The sequence below is a fragment of the Tribolium madens genome, unplaced genomic scaffold (assembly GCF_015345945.1).
Source record: "Tribolium madens isolate multiple individuals breed KSU strain unplaced genomic scaffold, Tmad_KSU_1.1 Scaffold_19;HRSCAF=116;Tcas5.2_LG9, whole genome shotgun sequence".
NCBI classification, from domain to species: domain Eukaryota; kingdom Metazoa; phylum Arthropoda; class Insecta; order Coleoptera; family Tenebrionidae; genus Tribolium; species Tribolium madens.
In genome coordinates this window covers 6,846,750-6,866,038 of record NW_025400983.1, presented here as the reverse complement: position 1 = coordinate 6,866,038, position 19,289 = coordinate 6,846,750, and the positions used below count along the sequence as shown (strand labels likewise).

The 19,289-nt window shown below is 31.0% G+C and overlaps 2 protein-coding genes across 2 annotated transcripts; one reads left to right on the top strand and one right to left on the bottom strand.

The window, feature by feature from the left end:
* Nucleotides 1-832: 832 nt before the first annotated feature.
* Nucleotides 833-8,707, bottom strand: LOC123010356. Its single transcript, XM_044407207.1, has 26 exons — nt 8,463-8,707; nt 8,144-8,403; nt 7,958-8,096; nt 7,715-7,896; nt 7,083-7,664; nt 6,943-7,033; nt 6,816-6,895; nt 6,503-6,769; nt 6,326-6,456; nt 6,139-6,274; nt 6,063-6,089; nt 4,514-4,694; nt 4,196-4,455; nt 4,010-4,148; nt 3,767-3,948; nt 3,271-3,718; nt 3,042-3,223; nt 2,905-2,992; nt 2,776-2,858; nt 2,465-2,728; nt 2,295-2,416; nt 1,870-2,246; nt 1,612-1,823; nt 1,440-1,565; nt 1,250-1,392; nt 833-1,198 (listed from the first exon to the last, which is right to left on the bottom strand). The coding sequence occupies exons 1-26, from the start codon at nt 8,608-8,610 to the stop codon at nt 1,006-1,008; spliced, it is 5,043 nt and encodes a 1,680-aa protein (XP_044263142.1). The 5' UTR covers nt 8,611-8,707; the 3' UTR covers nt 833-1,005.
* Nucleotides 8,708-9,663: 956 nt separating this feature from the next.
* Nucleotides 9,664-18,350, top strand: LOC123015951 (tyrosine decarboxylase). Its single transcript, XM_044416055.1, has 9 exons — nt 9,664-9,879; nt 11,683-11,999; nt 12,050-12,409; nt 14,746-15,285; nt 15,334-15,499; nt 15,549-15,619; nt 17,781-17,980; nt 18,028-18,111; nt 18,203-18,350. Exons 2-9 carry the CDS (start codon nt 11,685-11,687, stop codon nt 18,348-18,350), a joined length of 1,884 nt encoding a protein of 627 aa, XP_044271990.1. The 5' UTR covers nt 9,664-9,879; nt 11,683-11,684.
* The last annotated feature ends 939 nt before the right edge of the window (nt 18,351-19,289 follow it).

Here is a 19,289-nt window from a genome sequence, read left to right as displayed (position 1 = left end):
TACATATATGTCTATATATATAATATATACTTTGTTAAATCAGTTTTCGCAAGTTAAATAACAAAAATGTTTATGAAAAATATAATTTTAATAAGTAACAACTCAAAGAAACAACCAAGATAAAAACCAAACTCATTTTTAACAAGAACAAACTATCATTATTTAATTAATAAATTAATAGTCGAAGTGACATACAGTCAAATAAGTAGGTAAAGCTAAAACCGCCAATGTGATAGGACTTAAAAAAAGTACGTATTCTAAGTCGAAAATCAAGAGAAAAATTAACTTCTATTTTCACTGAATCAAAATAATGATGTTTAAGTACAGATTTGCTCGTTTCAGGTGAAGCAAAAAATGTTTTTCCTTTGCAGTTTTGGCATAAAATCAAAGATAAAAATTGTAAACTGAAGCCGGAGACATAATGTATTGTTGAAATTTTTAAGAAGCAAATTTGAACGAAATTTAATGAGTTTTTGGACTTTTCGCACCACTCCAGTTGCAGAGATATTATTGTTATCGTTTTAAACATTCTTGGAGTTCCACTAGTTTTTAATGCTGTTTATTTGAGACTGCGCTATTTGAACTGTTGTAAATCTTAAGTTGGGTACCCGAATTACTCTTAACAATAGAAATATTTGGGTTGTTGTAAATAATCCAATACTAAACACTATCTGGAATACCACATCAGAATATGATCCGGACTCCTCAGTGATATTGTTATTTACAACCACCCTAATGTCTTATTGTTAACAGTAATTCGGGTACCCGACTTAAGATTTACGACAGTTCAAATATCTTAGATACAAATATTGGATGCGTCAAAAAAATCGTAGAAACATATTAGAGAGAAATAAGAGCAATGAGAAAACACTTTTTGAAAAACAAGATTGTCAGAGTTTTCCTTTATTATTTTAAATATTGTATGTTTTTGACAGACACGGTATATTTTGTTATTATTAATTAAATATCACTGTTTGATAGAGGTATTATTTTTTCAAAACTTAGTTACTTGACACAATTCTTATAAAATGCAACAGCACAGTGAAAAAGAAAAACAAACTGTTCGAAATTAATAAAACTGTGATGAGTCCGTCTAACAGCCCTCACGGCCCCAACCACATCACATTTCCGTTCGTGAATCATCTTATCGGCCATGTAGAAAAAACAAGCCACAAAACTACTTGCTCTAATTCCATCACTGAAAATATTTTTTTTTAATAAAATTAAAAAAATAAATAAATAAACGAACTCGCAACAGATTAATGTTGGGTAGTCTGGATTTTGGTCCCCCATGGCATCCCAAAGATTTATAACAACATCGGTGGAGTCGGGTTGAGCATCATTTTTTTGCCAGTTTTTAACGTAGAGAAGTTTAATTTTTCTTTCTCTAGACTAAAATTCAGTTATTTCGTTATTGTTTTTTACATTTTAAACAGTACTTGTTTTGTGACAACGATGTTTATTTTGTCATAATTGCTGTGGTGCTCTTTTGAATCCAATTTAACCAAAATGTCATCACCAATTTTTAAAGTCTGGTCCAAGACTGGAAAATAGTACAAGTCGCTCTGAAACACTGAATAAATTATATGTGAAATAAAATATGTTATTTACATAAGTATGGTTCCTTCTGCGGTCTAGTTCGTGTAAATTAATAATAGTTGTGACTGATTTTTCTAAAATCATCAACCAGAAATTCTCCAGTGTGGCTCTCATTGGTTGTTGAGCGACGATAAAATTCTTCATTTGGTTGTAATCGTTCACATACATTGCATGGATGTATTTGGGTTCTTCTTGAGTGCCGAGAAAAACTCGACTGTGTTCCACTACAAAACTTGTTAAACAAATAAACTTAAATTGAATTTTCCAAACCTGGGAGCAAACTAGGGTTAGTGTAGCGATTCATATTAGGATAATTTGCGCAAACATCATACGGCATTATAGCTTCATCAATCCAATTTCTATTTTCCAAAAATTTTGACCACAATTTTTTCACATAGTTGCCTTCGAAATATTTACTGAAATGATTCTCGTAATCTTCATCCAATGCAATCGCTAAATCTTCATAATTCAAAGCTTCGAAAATAATTAAGTGGGCCAAAAGGTATTGTTTCAAATTCTGGACCATGTTTACACGACATTCCCTCATAGTTTTAGTGATTTTGAACAAATCAAAAGTGCCATTCTTCGCCACTGAACGTAGGGCAATATCGCACAAAACAATAGTGGCTGATCTTCCAACTCCAGCTCTGGAAAACTCTCGGTTAAATTGGAAAGTTTCAAGATTGTTGATTTACAAGCAATGGAAAACAACAGGGGCGCTGTGGTGAGGAATCATCAACAGACGGTTAATAAAATCGGCAAAAACATACGCCGCAAGCATTTCCTTCGACCAGGCGTGAAAATGAAATTGGTTTATCTACGAAATTAGTTAGAATTTTCGTCTGGTTTACTTTTGTGTGATTACCGTTCTATTTTCACCAAACCGCTGAACAGTAAATACACGGTGGTCGTAAAACTCGTGCACGTTGTCTACTTCACACAATATTTCAGTTCCTCCATACGATACAGATTTTTTCAATTGGGGCCAATATTGGTAAACTTTTTCCTCTTTATTACTTATCATCACAATGTGTTCGACTTTTTCCTGCCAAATCATCCTCCAAAAATCGATGACGGTGTGTTCTAACGGGTTTTGGGTCACTATGTATTCCTTATCACTGTCAACGCCCTACAAAATTCAATAAAGCTTCTCACTCTACAAGTACACAATTTTACTTTAATATAACTGGCATTGATATAATCGGTGGTGTGATCCACGTCACCCAAATTTTTCTCAAGCTTGACTCGAGTAACATCGTCTAAAAAAAAAATAGTTTGTGGGTAATAGTAAAACTAAAAACGTACATGGAATAATATTTGGATATCGATTTTTGTCTAAATTTTCCATTTTTTTTCCTTCATTATAATCCTTTAGGTATCCGGACGGAAGAGCCTGCAATTTACAATAAAACTAATTACATTTTTTTTTTTTAAATACTTGCAGAAAATTGTAATTGAAGGTCAGTAGAATCTTCACAACATTTTCTAATGTAGGCTTCAAATTCTCTTTGGGGGATTGGTGATGGACTGTCTTTCAAATTAAATGTTTCTTCTTTAGTAGCATTATTGTCGATTAAATTCTCCGAATCTGAACAATTTCCAAATCTCACACTATTCTGATTTTCTAAAATAAAACGTTATTACATGTCAATCAAGTCTTTTAAAATTTACGTGTTCTTCTCCAAAGTCGTTTTTTATAAAGAATTACAAACACTATTATTGCAATTATTGTTATTGACAGAATAATAATGATTATATATACTACACTAAACGAGTTAGCTTTCTCGATGTTATTGTTAGAAGGCAAAGTAATGTTTTCTTTTGTATTGTAAACTTTTCGTTTTGTATTGTCTTCTTCGTAGTTTGTAAGCTGGGTGGTAAAGTTAAGCGTTTCATTCTTTACCGTTTCACAAAGAAAATTAGTTATATTTTTTTTTGGTTGTAAAGCAATGTATCGTTTATTTTCTTGACAACTCAATTGACTTGACATGTAGATTTTATCACCGATGGCCCAAAACACATTTTCTACATCATCCTGTGCGATTGTATCTACAGTAAAGGTGAAACATTTTGTAAAATTGTCTAAATCAATTTCTACGGTCATCCATGTGCCAGTTCCCTAAAACATTTTTTTTTTACTAAATCAAAAATCTTTTTTCTGACAAACAGTTATGTTTTTGAATTTGAGTTTTGAATTTGCGTTATTCGACTTTAATGAAAATATCATTTTACAATTCTTGCACATTGCTAAATAAATTGTAAGGCACCCTTGTTGCACATCTTCACATGTTCCGTCACTCGTGTATATTATGGTATTTCTGTTTGGCCCAGCATAAAAATGATATGAATCTAAAATTTGTAAAAATTTTCTGTTATTTCTGTGATTAAGTCAAAGAGCTCGATTCCGTACATTCGTGTAGTTTCCATAAAACGTGGGATAAATCATTAAACACCTGAGAACCATTTTTTTCCATAAGTGATTCAGAACAGGGTGATTGGTGTTTGTCACATAAATAAAGTGTTGAACCATTTTTCATTAAAAGATTCCACTAAAAAAAAAGAATAACACAGTTTCAGTTAATTATTTAGTTCGAACCCCTGTTTTACTGCTTTTTATGTTTGATGTCTCGTTGACATAATTCAGTCTCACACTAAAAAAAGCTGATAATGTGGTGTTTTTCAAAGCGTTTCGAATTTCGCTCGGTTTGCTGTGACTGTTTGGTAATGTTTCCCAACGTTTATCTGAGATTGGTTCATGAAATTTATTTTCAGTTTTGTCCAAGGATGTAACAAAGGTCCATGTATCATTAAGCTTTGTATTAAGAGTAACTGTGCTGTTGTCCAAAAATCTGGACTCTAGAATAAAGTCAAATAACAAAAATACATTTTTTATTTCAAATTAGAAAATTCATACCCTTATCATCAATGTCTTTGCCAACTGCGGGTTCTAAGACTACTATTGCATCAAAGTTACTACTATTCGCAACACAATAGTAAGTTGTATTTTCTTCGGCATTTAAAACTGACACACTTGAAATCACGGAAAGAATAAAATAAAATAACATTTTTACAAATGTATCAATGCAGTAGTTAAATAAATGATTTTATCAATGTATAAAGACATTTTTAGAACTACCTGAGACATGTCTTATCTAATCATTTTTGTAAATAAATTGGTAACTAAGTATACAAAAACGTTAAATTTTCTTCCCATTTTGGGTAAATAAAAATTATACATCAGTATGGTGCAATGAAAGAACTACACACATTACTTTAAATTGTAAAATTGTGACTTTGAACAAAAATCTTGAAACAGGTGGATTTTTATTTTTTAAAGGGCGTTCTGTAAGATTTTATTTTGTTTTATATGTGATGTCATCGATATTTTTGTTAATTACACATTTGAGTCATGCGATAGCTATTTTGATAGGTCTTGTAATTCTCTATTCAACCATATCAGTAGTTAGTAATTATCTATTATAATGTTTGACATACTTTTTTTTTTGTCGAAATTTTCTATTGTGAGAAGAAAAATATAAATTGACCAGTTCTAGGATTTTTGTACTAAGTCATTTACAAAATAATGAATTTATTCCTTTTTTTTGCACCATACTGTATAATGGCTTAGATTCCATTCTTGATGTATTCAAAGTTTAGTAAAATTTTACTTTTTTATGTGCAGAAAGAAATAAAGTTTACAATTTTTTTAATAGTTTTTGATTTAAAATATTTCATTGAAAATATAATATATCCATCGTGATTTTGAAATACACAACAATATTTAAATCTATAAATCGTAAAGGTTACAAAAACTATGAAAAGAATATGCGTTTGTAAAAATAGTTTATAATAAATGGAAAATCGTACAAATTTAATCTCAAAAAGTAAGTACACTACTGAGTCATCGAAATAAAATAAAAAGTTTGCGCAGTAATCTCCGACTGCCAAATTCATGGGCGCCAGGACAAAAATGGAAAAAAGAAAATTACAATTTTTTGTAATTATTTGATTTAATTTTTTTAAAACATAAGATTGGCAGAAACAAGAAAAAATCCTTTTTATATTTAAACAAGTAGATTAAACATTTAATAAATACAATAATAAATATAGAATACTGTTCAGGAAATACTGCTTTCCTACGACCCTAACAGAGTAAGTTTTCCACTCTAATTTCAGCAAGGTAAATGGCCAATTATCTCATCTGTCAAAATTACAAAAAATGCATGTAATCTCTCAAGAAAGTGCAAATGTTACTTCTCCTATAGAAACAAGAAAACATGCTGTAAAATTTAATAGCGAAACTGAAATTTCAAGAGAAATTGTGAGTTTCTAAGTTTTTCTTGCTGGATCGGAGGAAAAATTATATGTATTCCCCTGGAGGAAAGTGTCCTTTCTGCCCTGGGTCGTTTCCACCTGTAGGAAAAAAAAATACACTTTTATCTTTTATTCAAAAAATCGCGCACAACCAAGTGTGCCAACTTGTACAGTTCCTAAAAGTATAAATAAATACCGTTATTGCTGCAGGTTTTATTTTATTACCAAAGTGTGCAGCATGTGAACTTTACTTTTCCTCAATGCCTTAGTAGTAGAGTAAATATCAATTGTGTTGTAGAGTGGTAACGATCTTAAAACAATATCACATAAAATTATTAGTCCTGTTCGTCCAATGCCGGCTCTGTAAACAATTTATTTTAAACAAATATTTAAATTTATTGGAAAATTCTACCGGCAATGAACCAATATTGGCGAACTTAAATGTGGGATTTTTAGTAGTCGGTCCACAAAACCAATCAGTTTACTCGATTTGATGCTTTCTGAATCATTTTCGTCCCAAGAATCGTAATGCAGTTGTTCAATCTAAAAATTCAAAATGAGATTTTATTATAAGTTGTTTTCGTCTGACTTGTCTCGTGATTTTTTTGTATTCTATTTTAAAAACGCGCCGTTTGTAGAATTGGTGTTGCTCTATGTCATCTAAAGTGATTTTTATGTTATCATACACAACTCTAGTGTCTTTTTTTTGGGGCCAATAGCAAAAAAATGAATCGTCGTAACTTGAAATCATTACAATATGTTTGATATTTTCCTGCCAGACCATATACCAGAAATCGTTGACTGTGTTTTCTAGCGGGTTTTGAGTGGCAATGTATTCTCTATAATTACTACACCCCTGTAATACACGTATTACCTAAAATTATTTTCCTTGTTTAAATTACCTGAATATAGCTGGCATTTATGTAGCCACAAGTGACTTTACAAAACTTTTTTCGTTTCAATTTGACTCGATTTCTGTCATCTAAAATTTATGAAATTTATGCAAGTAACTTGTTTGGGAAAACTTACAAGGACAAAAGTTAGAAGAAAAACAATTTTTTGAGAGATTTTCTATTTTGACACCCTCTGAATGCGGTTCTAAGTATTCGGAAGGAAGGCTCTACATAACAGAAAAATAATTGTAGGAAAAAACACAGAAATACACTTACGCCAAATTGATTTTGAAGCTCTTGAGAATCTGGTTTAAAAATCCTTTTGACATAATTTTCGAAATCTTTTCTTTTGATTGGATTCCAAATTGTTGAAATAGCGAAATCGCGATCGTTAATAAATGAAACAGTTTCCAATTCTTGATAATCTGATGTTTTTTTACCAAGTTTTTGGCGTGTTTTAAGCTTACAACAGGAACGTACACGTATTACAGTTACGACTATTACTGAAAGAATGATGACGATTGTCACTATTACATATTCTTTACGGTATATGCTAGCTATAGTTGTCCTGTTGGGAACATATGTATTTTTCCAAAAAGTGTTTGGAAGTTGGGTGGTAAAACTAAGCGTCTCATTTTTTACTGTTTCACAAAGAAAATTAGTTATATTTTTTTTTGGTTGTAAAGCAATGTATCGTTTATTTTCTTGACAACTCAGTTGACTTGACATGTAGATTTTATCACTGATGGCCCAAAATACATTTTCTACATCATCATGTGCGATTGTATCTACAGCAAAGGTAAAACATTTTGCAAAATTGTCTAAATCAATTTCTACAGTCATCCACGTGCCAGTTCCCTAAAACATATTTTTTTTTTACTAAATCAAAAATCTTTTTTCTGACAAACAGTTATGTTTTTGAATTTGAGTTTTGAATTTGCGTTATTCGACTTTAATGAAAATATCATTTTACAATTCTTGCACATTGCTAAATAAATTGTAAGGCACCCTTGTTGCACATCTTCACATGTTCCGTCACTCGTGTATATTATGGTATTTCTGTTTGGCCCAGCATAAAAATGATATGAATCTAAAATTTGTAAAAATTTTCTGTTATTTCTGTGATTAAGTCAAAGAGCTCGATTCCGTACATTCGTGTAGTTTCCATAAAACTTGGGATAAATCATTAAACACCTGAGAACCATTTTTTTCCATAAGTGATTCAGAACAGGGTGATTGGTGTTTGTCACATAAATAAAGTGTTGAACCATTTTTCATTAAAAGATTCCACTAAAAAAAAAGAATAACACGGTTTCAGTTAATTATTTAGTTCGAACCCCTGTTTTACTGCCTTTTATATTTGATGTCTCGTTGACATTATTCAGTCTCACACTAAAAAAAGCTGATAATGTGGTGTTTTTCAAAGCCTTTTCAATTATGTCCGGTTTGCTGTGACTGTTTGGTAATGTTTCCCAACGTTTATCTGAGACTGGTTCATGAAATTTATTTTCACTTTTGCTCAAAGATGTAACAAAACTCCATTTATCATTAAGAGTAGTGTTAAGAGTAACTGTACTGTTGTCTAAAAATCTAGAATCTAAAATAAAGTTAAATTACTAAAAAAAAAAAAAAAAATTAGAGAATTTATAGTTTTACCTTTATCATCAGTGTTTCTACCAGCTGCAGGTTCTAAAACTACTATTGCATCAGAGTTACTACTATTCACAATACAGTAGTACGTCGTATTTTCTTCAGCATTTAAGACTGATACACTTAAAACCATCGAAAGAAAAAAAAATAACATTTTTACATTCGTGCTACTGAAGTACACAGTTAATTAACTGATTTTATTTACACCAAATGCTAACATAAGCAAATATCTAAGCAAATCGCTAATCATGTATGTCGTACTTATCAAATCTTTATAAATAGATAAGCAGCAAGAAAATGTTCTATTCGTTTACAATTTCTATTTCTCAGTTGAACGTAGCAACAAAAGCATTTTTTTCAAATTGTGCAAAATTACACTAACTTAATAATTTAAAACATAAATGATGATAAAAATATGTAACAAAAGGTTTCTATTTTTTTTAGTATTTAAAAATTTATTGTATATTGTATGTATTGTGTGCTGTATTCCACTTAATAATAAAAAGCTTTTGCTCTCTTTTTTCAAATACACTTTTTTGAATGACTAAGTGAAGTAGCACACATTTATCTAATCAAATCGTCGTTTATTTCTCAAAATTTTGTTTATTTTTCTTTGTTATTTCCTTGTCGGTCTAAAAATAGAAATTCATTGAAATTATTTTCAGTCGAGAGTGGTGAAAAATATCCCTTTCAAATCATTTCCAAGCGTTTAACCCTCGCCTCTTTCATAAGAAAGAAAAAAAGACAATTTGCACTAGAAAAGTTCTAAAAAAAGCAAAACCTTATTCCCGAATAAATTCTAATTATCTCAAGTAGAATTGTGAAATGAAATACCGCCCCTCCTGTTTGTATTTGTCGGAAAAAGCCCTACTGAGCCACATTAGTGTTAAAGCGAGACAAAAATCATCACGCAGCACCAGTAATGACGTTATAGAAGAATTTAATAGAATGTCGAAGGCATGATATTGAGGTCGTTCCAGTACCCTACTCGAGACTGCGAGAATGAATTCATCGGAATGCAGCCCCATTCCAAGACCGAGATGAAATTTAAGCTGTCTTGGCACCACCAACTCACTTAAAAACCACAAACTATGAAAGTAATGAACCATTTCCCTCGGAAAAAATTTGTATTTTTATGACACATTTAATTTTTATTTTGATGATTTTTGTTTTAAAGTTCACCGATTTCTATTGTTGTGAAAATGGGATTCTTTATGAGTTGATGTGATTGGAGTAAGATTTCTGCACGTTTGACGTCGGTGCGAAAAGTCAATTAGATGGAGAAGCTCTTTTGTAGTCGGGGATGCAAAATTATTGGGGAAAGAAGTCGTAGGTCGAAGGGTGAAATTATTTGCCGAGTTAAACGGTGGCAGTTGGTGGTGAAACTCGTGCCGGAGAATCAGGAAGTTGTACGAAGCAACAGGTAGGAACAAATTTGACACAGTTTCAGAAATTTATTAGTTTATCACGATTTTAGAGCGTGATACATGTGACATTCAAATGCGTTATTGTTTTATTTTTGTATCAAAAAGGTTTTATCTATTAGTCACAATTTCAAAATAGGTTTAATAAATACACACTTGAAATAAAATGTTTGATAAGCTACTTATTTCTTTATTTTCGTGAATTTATTATTTTTTTACTACTTGTTCTAAATATTTAGAATTATAAAGTCTCTGTTCCATTTAGTATTAGAGTTATACAAAATTTTAGGAACACACCGCAAATTTCGCATAAAGTATTGTTTTAAATTTCACCTTACAGTGGCGCAGCTAAGGGCAGGCAATACTATTTTGTAGTGGAAATAAAACTAAAATTATATTTTTGAAACAACCAAATTAAACATTCGAATTTTGTATACAATTATTTTCGATGTGGTTATAACTTAAGAAAATTTACAAATTTTTATTTTTATTACTCGTATTTTGTAAATTGCACCTCAAAGTTATAATATTTTTCTGCATACGTATGTAAAATGATCCGAGAAATCGATTTGCGTCGAGAAAACTGCAAAACTCTTTATCGTTTAGAAGTTATAGTTGAATTAATATTTTCGATTTCACTTATAAGTAATTACCTTTTTTTTGATATTTTTTTTTTTCTGTTTTGGTGGACATTTTGTGCTACATTTTTACCATAATTGGCTGTGCATACTGGGAGAAATTATTGTAGATCAACTATTTCATCGAAACTAATGCAATTTTCAAGAAATTTGGATACCGCATATGTCAAATGACAAAAATTTTAACTGTCAAATATAATAATAAATTTAATTTATAAACCATTCAATAGAAAAAATAGTATAAAAAACACGTGTTACTCGAATAAATACCTAAAATTTTTTACGTAGGTAAACTCTAAACCAAGTGTTTTTTACAATTCATTTGTCTTTAGAATCCCTATTAATGCAATGCAAGTTAAAAAAAAATTGTAAAGTAATTATCTAATTAGTTTGTACAAAAAACGCTTGGTTCCGTACTTCACCACGTACTTATTATTTTTATTCTGACTAATATTAAGGTCGAACGTCTAATAACACTAGTTTACAAACTTGTTTAATATACCTTTAATTTAATTGTTATTACAAAGATAATGGTAAATATTTATATCACGTCACAGTTTTTTTGTTATGAACGATAATTTTCCTGCTTGCTCCATAAATGCGTCTGATTTAAAATTTATTTAAAATTGAAATTGTTGCTAGATTATTGCAACCCATCACCAGATAGGTCTAAATAGGTCTTAAAGTACATTTCATTGACTTGCATTTGGACTTCTTTTCTAAAAGAAGAAACAAAGCAAACGTTTTCATCAAGATCTAAAGGGTTTTCAAAGATCTGTACAAAAGTTTTTGGAATTTAAATATGTTAGGAGATTACTGTTAGACTGTTATAAAAAAAAACTGATCCAAAAAAGTATAAAAAACAAAGTAAGACAACACATTTTTAATTTATGTACAGTATTTTTGTTAATTACATATTTCTTAAACGTGACGTGGTGGACTTTTTAAATATTTTATTAAACTCAGTGGCTTCAGATCTATAAGAAATTATAACTTTTAGCGAAGATATAATAATAGTGTAAACTAGTGTAATTCAAGTGGTAAAACAGTACCAAATAGTAAAATAGATTTATTTCGTTTTATATTTTTTGTTCAAAGTTAACCTTTTCAAATACTTTTATGCTAAATGTGCTGCCTATCCTTCACTTCCATTCGTATATTTAGCCATGGACTGTAACGAATTCCGAATAAAAGGCAAAGAAATGGTCGACTACATCTGCAACTATAACGAAAACCTCCATTCCCGTCGTGTCACCCCCAACATCGAGCCCGGCTATCTCCGCAAACTCCTCCCTGAAGAAGCCCCCCACAACCCCGAAGACTGGGACGCCATAATGTCTGACATAGAGTCAAAAATAATGCCTGGAGTGACTCACTGGCAACATCCACGATTCCACGCGTATTTCCCTTCTGGAAATTCCTTTCCCTCCATTCTTGGAGATATGCTTTCGGACGGTATCGGCTGTATTGGATTCTCTTGGGTACAAATCACCTCCTAGACTCCCTCATCCAAACTCAGGCAAAATTTCAGGCTGCAAGTCCGGCTTTAACCGAACTGGAGACCATCGTTTTGGATTGGTTGGGGAAGGCGATCGGTTTGCCGGATCAGTTTTTGGCGTTTAAGGAAGGAAGTCGAGGTGGAGGAGTTATTCAAACGTCGGCGAGTGAATGCGTGCTTGTATCGATGTTGGCGGCGAGGGCTCAGGCTTTGAAGAGGCTGAAACAGCAACATCCGTTTGTGGAGGAAGGGCTTTTGCTGTCGAAATTAATGGCGTATTGCTCCAAGGAGGCACACTCGTGTGTGGAGAAGGCGGCGATGATTTGTTTCGTGAAGTTGAGGATTTTGGAACCGGATGAGAAGTCGTCGCTGAGGGGGTCTACACTCATGATGGTACTTGGTTAGGACTACAGTAGTCAAACCACGAAATATTTAAAATAAAATAATGAAAAGTCAAAATATTGGCCACCTACTTCTAAGAGATTTGAAATTTGAATTTTATAAACTAAATTGTAGATTTGAAAGTTGCCTAAAAATCACAATTCCACAAAATAAAAGTTCTTACGACAAGTAGGTTTTCACTGTTTTCTGTAATCGGCCACTATTAAAATTTTATTAATTTTTGATCATTTTTGGTCAGAAGCATCGTATTTTTAATGTAAGGCGTACCACTGACAGTTTTTAAATATATTTTTAAAAATTCGAAACCAAGGAGCCGTTAACTCCGGAATTTTTTTGTACAGATTATTGGAAGTTATTTGAAATTTTCTGGAATCCTTTCGAACTATATAAATCAATAATGTATTTTATAAAAATGATTGGTTAAATTCCAATTTTAAGCTGAAATCAAGCAATTTGTGTTATTTTCAATCGATTTAGCTTAACTTTAAGCCAAAAATCAACTTGAATCAAAGCATTTCAACAAAATAATTGCTTAAATAATAGTTTTCTGCCAAAATAAAACAATTTGAGCTATTTTTAAACCCAATTTTGTCAAAGTATTTTATAAAAATAATTACCTAAAATTCAATTTTAGGCCAAAATAAAACAATTTGTGCTATTTTTAGTCGATTTGGCTCAATTTTAAGCCGGAAATCAACCTGAATCAAATGATTAAAAAAATGCTTAAATGACAATCTTGGTTAATTTTAACACTGTAATAATTCTAAATTAATGTATTTTATAAAAATAATTGCTTAAATTTTAATTTTAGGCCAAAATAAAGCAATTAAAATTATGTTTGGATTGTTTGGAATTACTGAAATTAGTTGTGAATTACTTTTCCGGAATTACTAGATTTTTTTTTAGAATTAATGAAATTCTTTTTGGATTACTTATTTGGAAGATTACTTGAAAATGACTACCATATTGATGACGCAATTAACGTTAAAAACGCTAGTAATTTTAGGTAAATACATTTTTGTCTGAGATTTTATTCGTAAGCGCTTTTGAGTAATTGTTTAGTAAAATACTTCTATTAACAAGTTTTGATACACATTTTTCAACTAAATTACTAGTATTACTATATTCGAGTCACGTTTCTAAAATTTTGTGATTTTTTATCATTGCATGATACAATTTGAACTAAAATGCCGTTTCCAACAGAAATAAATAGAGTCAAAGTGCAAACTTTAAACTCTCATAACTTCTCTCTCATAACTGGGGCGCGAGTTCTGGAGCACCCTGTTTCTCTGTCTAATAATTGCCAGATCATGCGAATACTCATAAGACAACTCAAAAGGCAAATCATAGTGCAAGCATAGTGTAAAGTAGTTTTAAGCATTTTTTGGTTATTTAATTTTGTAAGATCTTTATTTTTACATCTGGTCACTATTTATAATTAGTTAGCAATTTAATTTGTCACTTCTCACTAAATGCTGAAAAAAATTCTCTACAATTTCAAACTATTTCCATTTGTAAAGAATATAATTCTCTACCATTTTTTTATTTACACTTTTTTTACAATATTTACGGTCACGCACTGTGTGTTTCAAATAGATGTGAATACATATTTTTATTTTCGTGTATCATTCCGAATATAATACTTCATTTTCTTTAATTGTCATTTTGTTTTTTTTTTCTATATTATACAGAGTAATACACGTAGCCTGAATAAATTTAATAATGACTGAACTTCAAGAACATCATTTTGTAATTCCTTTTCAAAATTACATTGAATGTTTTGGAACTAACAGAATTAATTTAAAACAAGAAGAATTATTTTAAAATTTCGAAAATTAAGTTGAAATTATGGAAATTAAGTTGGAATTAATCTGAACACAATAGAATTACGCTGGATTATTGAAATTACTGGAATTTCGGTGGATTTTTTTGAAATTACTAGAATTTCGGTTAAATTTTGTTGGTATTGGAATTACATAGTTGTAGACATGTTTTTAAAGTTAACGGCCCCTTGATCGAAAATATAAACGCTTTATTAGGGGAAAATGTAGCTATAAGTTTTCATCACTTGATATAAAATTTTCCTCACAAATTTGGTTGAGGTTTTAGTTTCTAAAAAAACGTTTTTTAAATTTTTAAAGACAATTTTAACTGCAAATACAAAACCCGAATTAAAAAAATCTATTTTTCATTATTAAGTAAAAATTAAGTGAAAAATTCGAATAATGTTTACTGTCACCGGTTTTAAAACTTTGAATGAAAACTGAATTAAAAAAAAACAATCATTAAAAAACTAGGATCCATCCTCGAGCCAAACCAAATTTCAGGCAATGGAGGAGGACGAAACCATGGGCCTCATCCCGTTTTTCGTGTCCACCACCCTAGGCACTACCTCCAGCTGTTCCTTCGACAACCTGAACGAAATCGGCCCCGTGTGTCGCAAATTTCCGTGTGTTTGGTTGCACGTCGACGGCGCTTACGCCGGCAATGCCTTCATCTGCCCGGAATTAAAATACCTCCTATCCGGGATCGAATACGCCGACTCTTTCAACACAAACCCGAACAAATGGCTATTGACAAATTTCGATTGTTCCACAATGTGGGTTCGAGACAGAATTCGATTAACATCCGCATTAGTGGTAGATCCGCTTTATCTCCAACACGGATATTCAGACGCCACGATTGATTATCGACACTGGGGAGTCCCCTTAAGTCGCAGATTTAGATCACTGAAGCTGTGGTTTGTATTAAGAAGTTACGGAATTTCCGGACTACAAAAATACATCAGACATCATATTAAACTTGCCAAGATTTTCGAATCCTTGGTGTTGAAAGATCACAGATTCGAAATTTGCAATGATGTCAAAGTGGGTGACACAATTTCGCATATTTTTAATTTATTTTATTGTTTTTAGCTGGGTCTAGTGTGTTTTCGGTTGAAGGGATCTGATAAAATTAATGAAAAATTATTGAGCAACATCAATGCTTCTGGAAAACTTCACATGGTTCCTGCCAATGTTAATGATAAATATGTTATCAGGTTTTGTGTGGTGGCCCAAAATGCTACAGAGGCTGATATAGGTGGCCCAAAGATTAATTTCTCGCCAAAGTTTCATTTTATTTTTTGTAGATTTTGCATGGAAGGTTATTAGAGATTTTTCAGAAGAATTATTCGATAGTCAGGCCTTAGAAAAAGAACAGGTAAGTTGTTTGCGTATTTTCTAATATTTGTGGTCTCTACAGCAAGCGGCAAAATTATGGAACAATCTTGTTTTGACAAAAATGCATATTATAAAAAAATATTGGAAGTCTAGCTCGGATAAGTCCATTTCTTTTTAAAAAATACAAAATTTTCAACTTGATTTCAAATTGTACGTTTGTTTTTTGTTCTTCTCAGATGACATTTTTTTTCAAAAACTATGTATTATTTAATATTTTGATATTGAAATTTTAGCAATTTAAAGATCTATCAAATTGGCTAAAAAATTAAGGGTTTCTAATTAAAAAAATGACGATAACTTCGTTACTTTAAACCGAAAAATGTAAAATTTTAAATCAAGTTGAAAATTGTGAATTTACAAAAATTGACCTGTTTGAGCATTTTTGCAAAAACAAAATATTTTCAGTTTTAATAAGATTATTCCATAGGTTTATCGCTCAGTATACAGGGTGTGTCATATAAGATCATGAAATAATATCTCTCTATATGAAAATAATTTTAAATTTGGCGTTTGTTTTCAGATATAATAATTTTTTTTAATTCGTTTCTGCTTTCAAATTCTAAGTTTTAAATTTGAGAAAAATGATCTTTTAATATTATATTATGTAACTAGTGCTATAAACGCCAGTTTAAACATGAGTTTTATTAGACACGAGCGAAGCGCAGCAGAGTGAGTTATTTTAAGGGAGTTTTTATCAGCTTTCCCTATACCTAAATTTAGCCGTTTTTGAAATAGGTATTTGGAGTTTTTCAAAAATTTTTGGATCTGCACCTTCCACTTTAAAAATCGATAACTCTGCTGTTTTTAAAATTTTTGAATTTGTTTTTTGGCATTTGAAAGAAAAAGCTTAGATCTTTTTTTGATGTTTTCATATTTTGAAAAAAAAATTAATAAACCCTAAAATTTTAAGGTTACTTTTGTAATAATTCAAATATTCATAACTTAATTTTTTCAAATGAAATACTTCAATTTTTATTTTACTAAATAAAAGAGAATTTAATTCTGCATCGATCTGTATTAACATTCCCTACACCTAAATTTAATAATTTTTAAGTTATGGTGACTAAATTTAGCGTTTGTTTTTAGATATTAATAGTTAAACCTTTGCAGCACTTTTATAGGTATACAGGCCCCAGAGAAAAATTTCAAGTAAGATAAAATACCAGGAACATGGAAAAAAAATATTTATTTATTTTTCGACATTTGACATTTTTTTAGATTTATTTAATGATGTTTTGGTATGTTTTTTTATAATTATTTGGTAAAGGTACAAAATTTTTGCCAATAAAATCCACAAATAACATTAAACAGAGTTACAATTTAGGTTACAGCTTTTTTGTTTCCTTTTCTAATAGCCTGTAGCAAAAAAAAAATGGAAAATTGTTTTTCCACCAGAAATAAATAGTCAAAGTGCAAAACTTCTCTCAAACTCTCATAACTTTAAATTTTTTATAGATAGAATTTTTTAACATTTAGTCCATGATCCTGTTAGTTTACCTTATATTTTTCTCTGAGGCGCGAGTTCTGGCGCACTACAAAGTTAATATTTTTCTTTGTTTTTGAAAATAATTTTTGAATTTGTCATCAATCAATTGTTTAATCTGTGAGTTAGTTATTCAAAATTAATTTCTTTTGAAGCTTTTATAGCCACTTTAAAGATTCTTCGAATTCGACATTGTATACTCGTTACGAAATTAAAACAATTTCTGTTACTTTCATTATTATTTTTAGTACTCTTGCATCATTTAACATCTTTGTTGTCCTGAAGACATTTATATTAATTTAGTTTTAAAGTTATAATTTTATGAAGAAAAACAGATCAAAACTTGACGTACTGCCCAAATAGTTTTTATATTTATGAATGACGAAACTGGGATCACCGTTTTGTCATTTCCAAAGTCAGTAAATTATAAAATAAATAAATCTCTCGAGTCTCGAGCATCTGCGTCGAATGTCAATGCCGATTTTTTCACATTATAATAATACACAAAATGATTAAAAACAGATATGACAAAAAGAGGAAGCGTGTGATTCAGTGAGGCCAAATTCCATGTTAATTACGATGAAGTAATTTATATTTATAGTCAGTTTTCTGGAGCACTAATTAATCTTAATTTGAAAGAAGCTGTTTACGTTTGCAGGAGTTGCAAGACGATGTTTTCGAACTGATGGAACGCAAGAAGAAGGAGACTTTGGCCCACAAACGGTCGTTTTTTGTGCGTATGGTCAGTGATCCGAAGATTTACAATCCTTCGATAGCCAAAGCTTTGCCCTCGACTCGGAGACATCTGACCGAGACCGTCGAATCACCCGATGGGAATGTCACGGTCCAACCGCCTTTGTACCTCATCATTAATTTTAAAATCGTCGGTTAATGATTTTTTTCAGGAGCGCTTCGTGGATCAGCTGGCCGTTGGCCTTCCTATTCCAAGGAATCAACGAGGATGGAAGTTCCAGCGACGTCCCAATTCGGTATTTTTTGCATTATTATTCCAGTCGACTGACTTATATTCCGTTCACGCATTGCGACCAAACTTTTCGATCACATTTATTATTTTCCCAGATTCCGGCATCTCGATACGAAAGTTCGATTAAAAGCCGCTGGAAAAACAACAAACGGAGGCCAATCGCCGTCTCCTGAGGGTGAAAATAACAAATCGCCGAAACGCTCGCCGGTTCTCACTCCAAAACTGCATCAAACTGATCACTAAATGTACCGCTTAATTACAATAAATTAGGCTTGCAGAGTAATAAAACCGTTTCATGCTTTCCGGTAAAAGTTTCCCGCTTTGGAATTATTCTTACTTTTAATGGATCGTAAATGTGGTGGTTATTGCGTCATTGTTAAAATGCGATCAAGCCTGGATATTTATATACGAGGATCTTTAAATTAATGAATTATGTACCAAACATGTTTAATATTGCGTTTAACTCTGATAAATATAACGAAGAGAGAGTAAATGTTTATTGCTGAATAAAATATTGCGATGGACGCAGATCGACGTCACGAGGCTGAATTTTTTAACCTAATTTAAACGCAAAGAAATACTTGCTTCCATTATTGGGCTTGATAGGGGCCCTATTTCGTAACAATTGCAAATATGCGTAGGTAGATTTGATTTATTTTTATTTTTTGGGTAAATTCTTACACCAATCGTTTATTTGTTATCATGCCACTGTCCAAATAACGGCTAAAGGCGTTTTTTGATTTCATTTAGAGGAACGTCACTAGTTTGATATTTTCTATATTTTTTGTGACATATTAAAAGTAAAATAAAACAAGTTTTACAACACATAAAATTACAAGAAAACAACATTTTGTGAGCTGCGACATTTTTTCTGAACATTCTGTATAAACCAACGTCTTTATTAGTTATTCTTCACCTTATAAACTAAAACTTTTGTATTTTCAACTTTTCAAGTTAAGAATCAAATGATTTTCCTTCAAGTAGTTACAACATAAAATAACTATAAACTCAAAAAAAAATATTTTGATTTATTTGCTAACAATCACAGATACAGTGTGTAGTTGTTCCAGCAATAAATTGGTCTATTTAAACGTCATAAAAATGTTAAAATTAGCAAAAAAACAAACAAAATTTGTATTTTCCCGTAATTTTATATTTTAGCATACCCACCCGTAATTCCAA

Bases quoted from the DNA above. Each gene is read 5' to 3' on its own strand.
- LOC123015951 (XM_044416055.1), top strand. From the start codon at position 11,685: ATGGACTGTAACGAATTCCGAATAAAAGGCAAAGAAATGGTCGACTAC. The intron at 15,500-15,548 runs GTGGCCCAAAGA...TATTTTTTGTAG, and splicing joins TGCTACAGAGGCTGATATAG to ATTTTGCATGGAAGGTTATT. The intron at 18,112-18,202 runs GTATTTTTTGCA...TTATTTTCCCAG, and splicing joins TCCAGCGACGTCCCAATTCG to ATTCCGGCATCTCGATACGA.
- LOC123010356 (XM_044407207.1), bottom strand. From the start codon at position 8,610: ATGTTATTTTTTTTTCTTTCGATGGTTTTAAGTGTATCAGTCTTAAAT. The intron at 6,896-6,942 runs GTAAGTTTTCCC...CATAAATTTTAG, and splicing joins TTCTTCTAACTTTTGTCCTT to ATGACAGAAATCGAGTCAAA. The intron at 2,859-2,904 runs GTACGTTTTTAG...TTTTTTTTTTAG, and splicing joins ATATCCAAATATTATTCCAT to ACGATGTTACTCGAGTCAAG.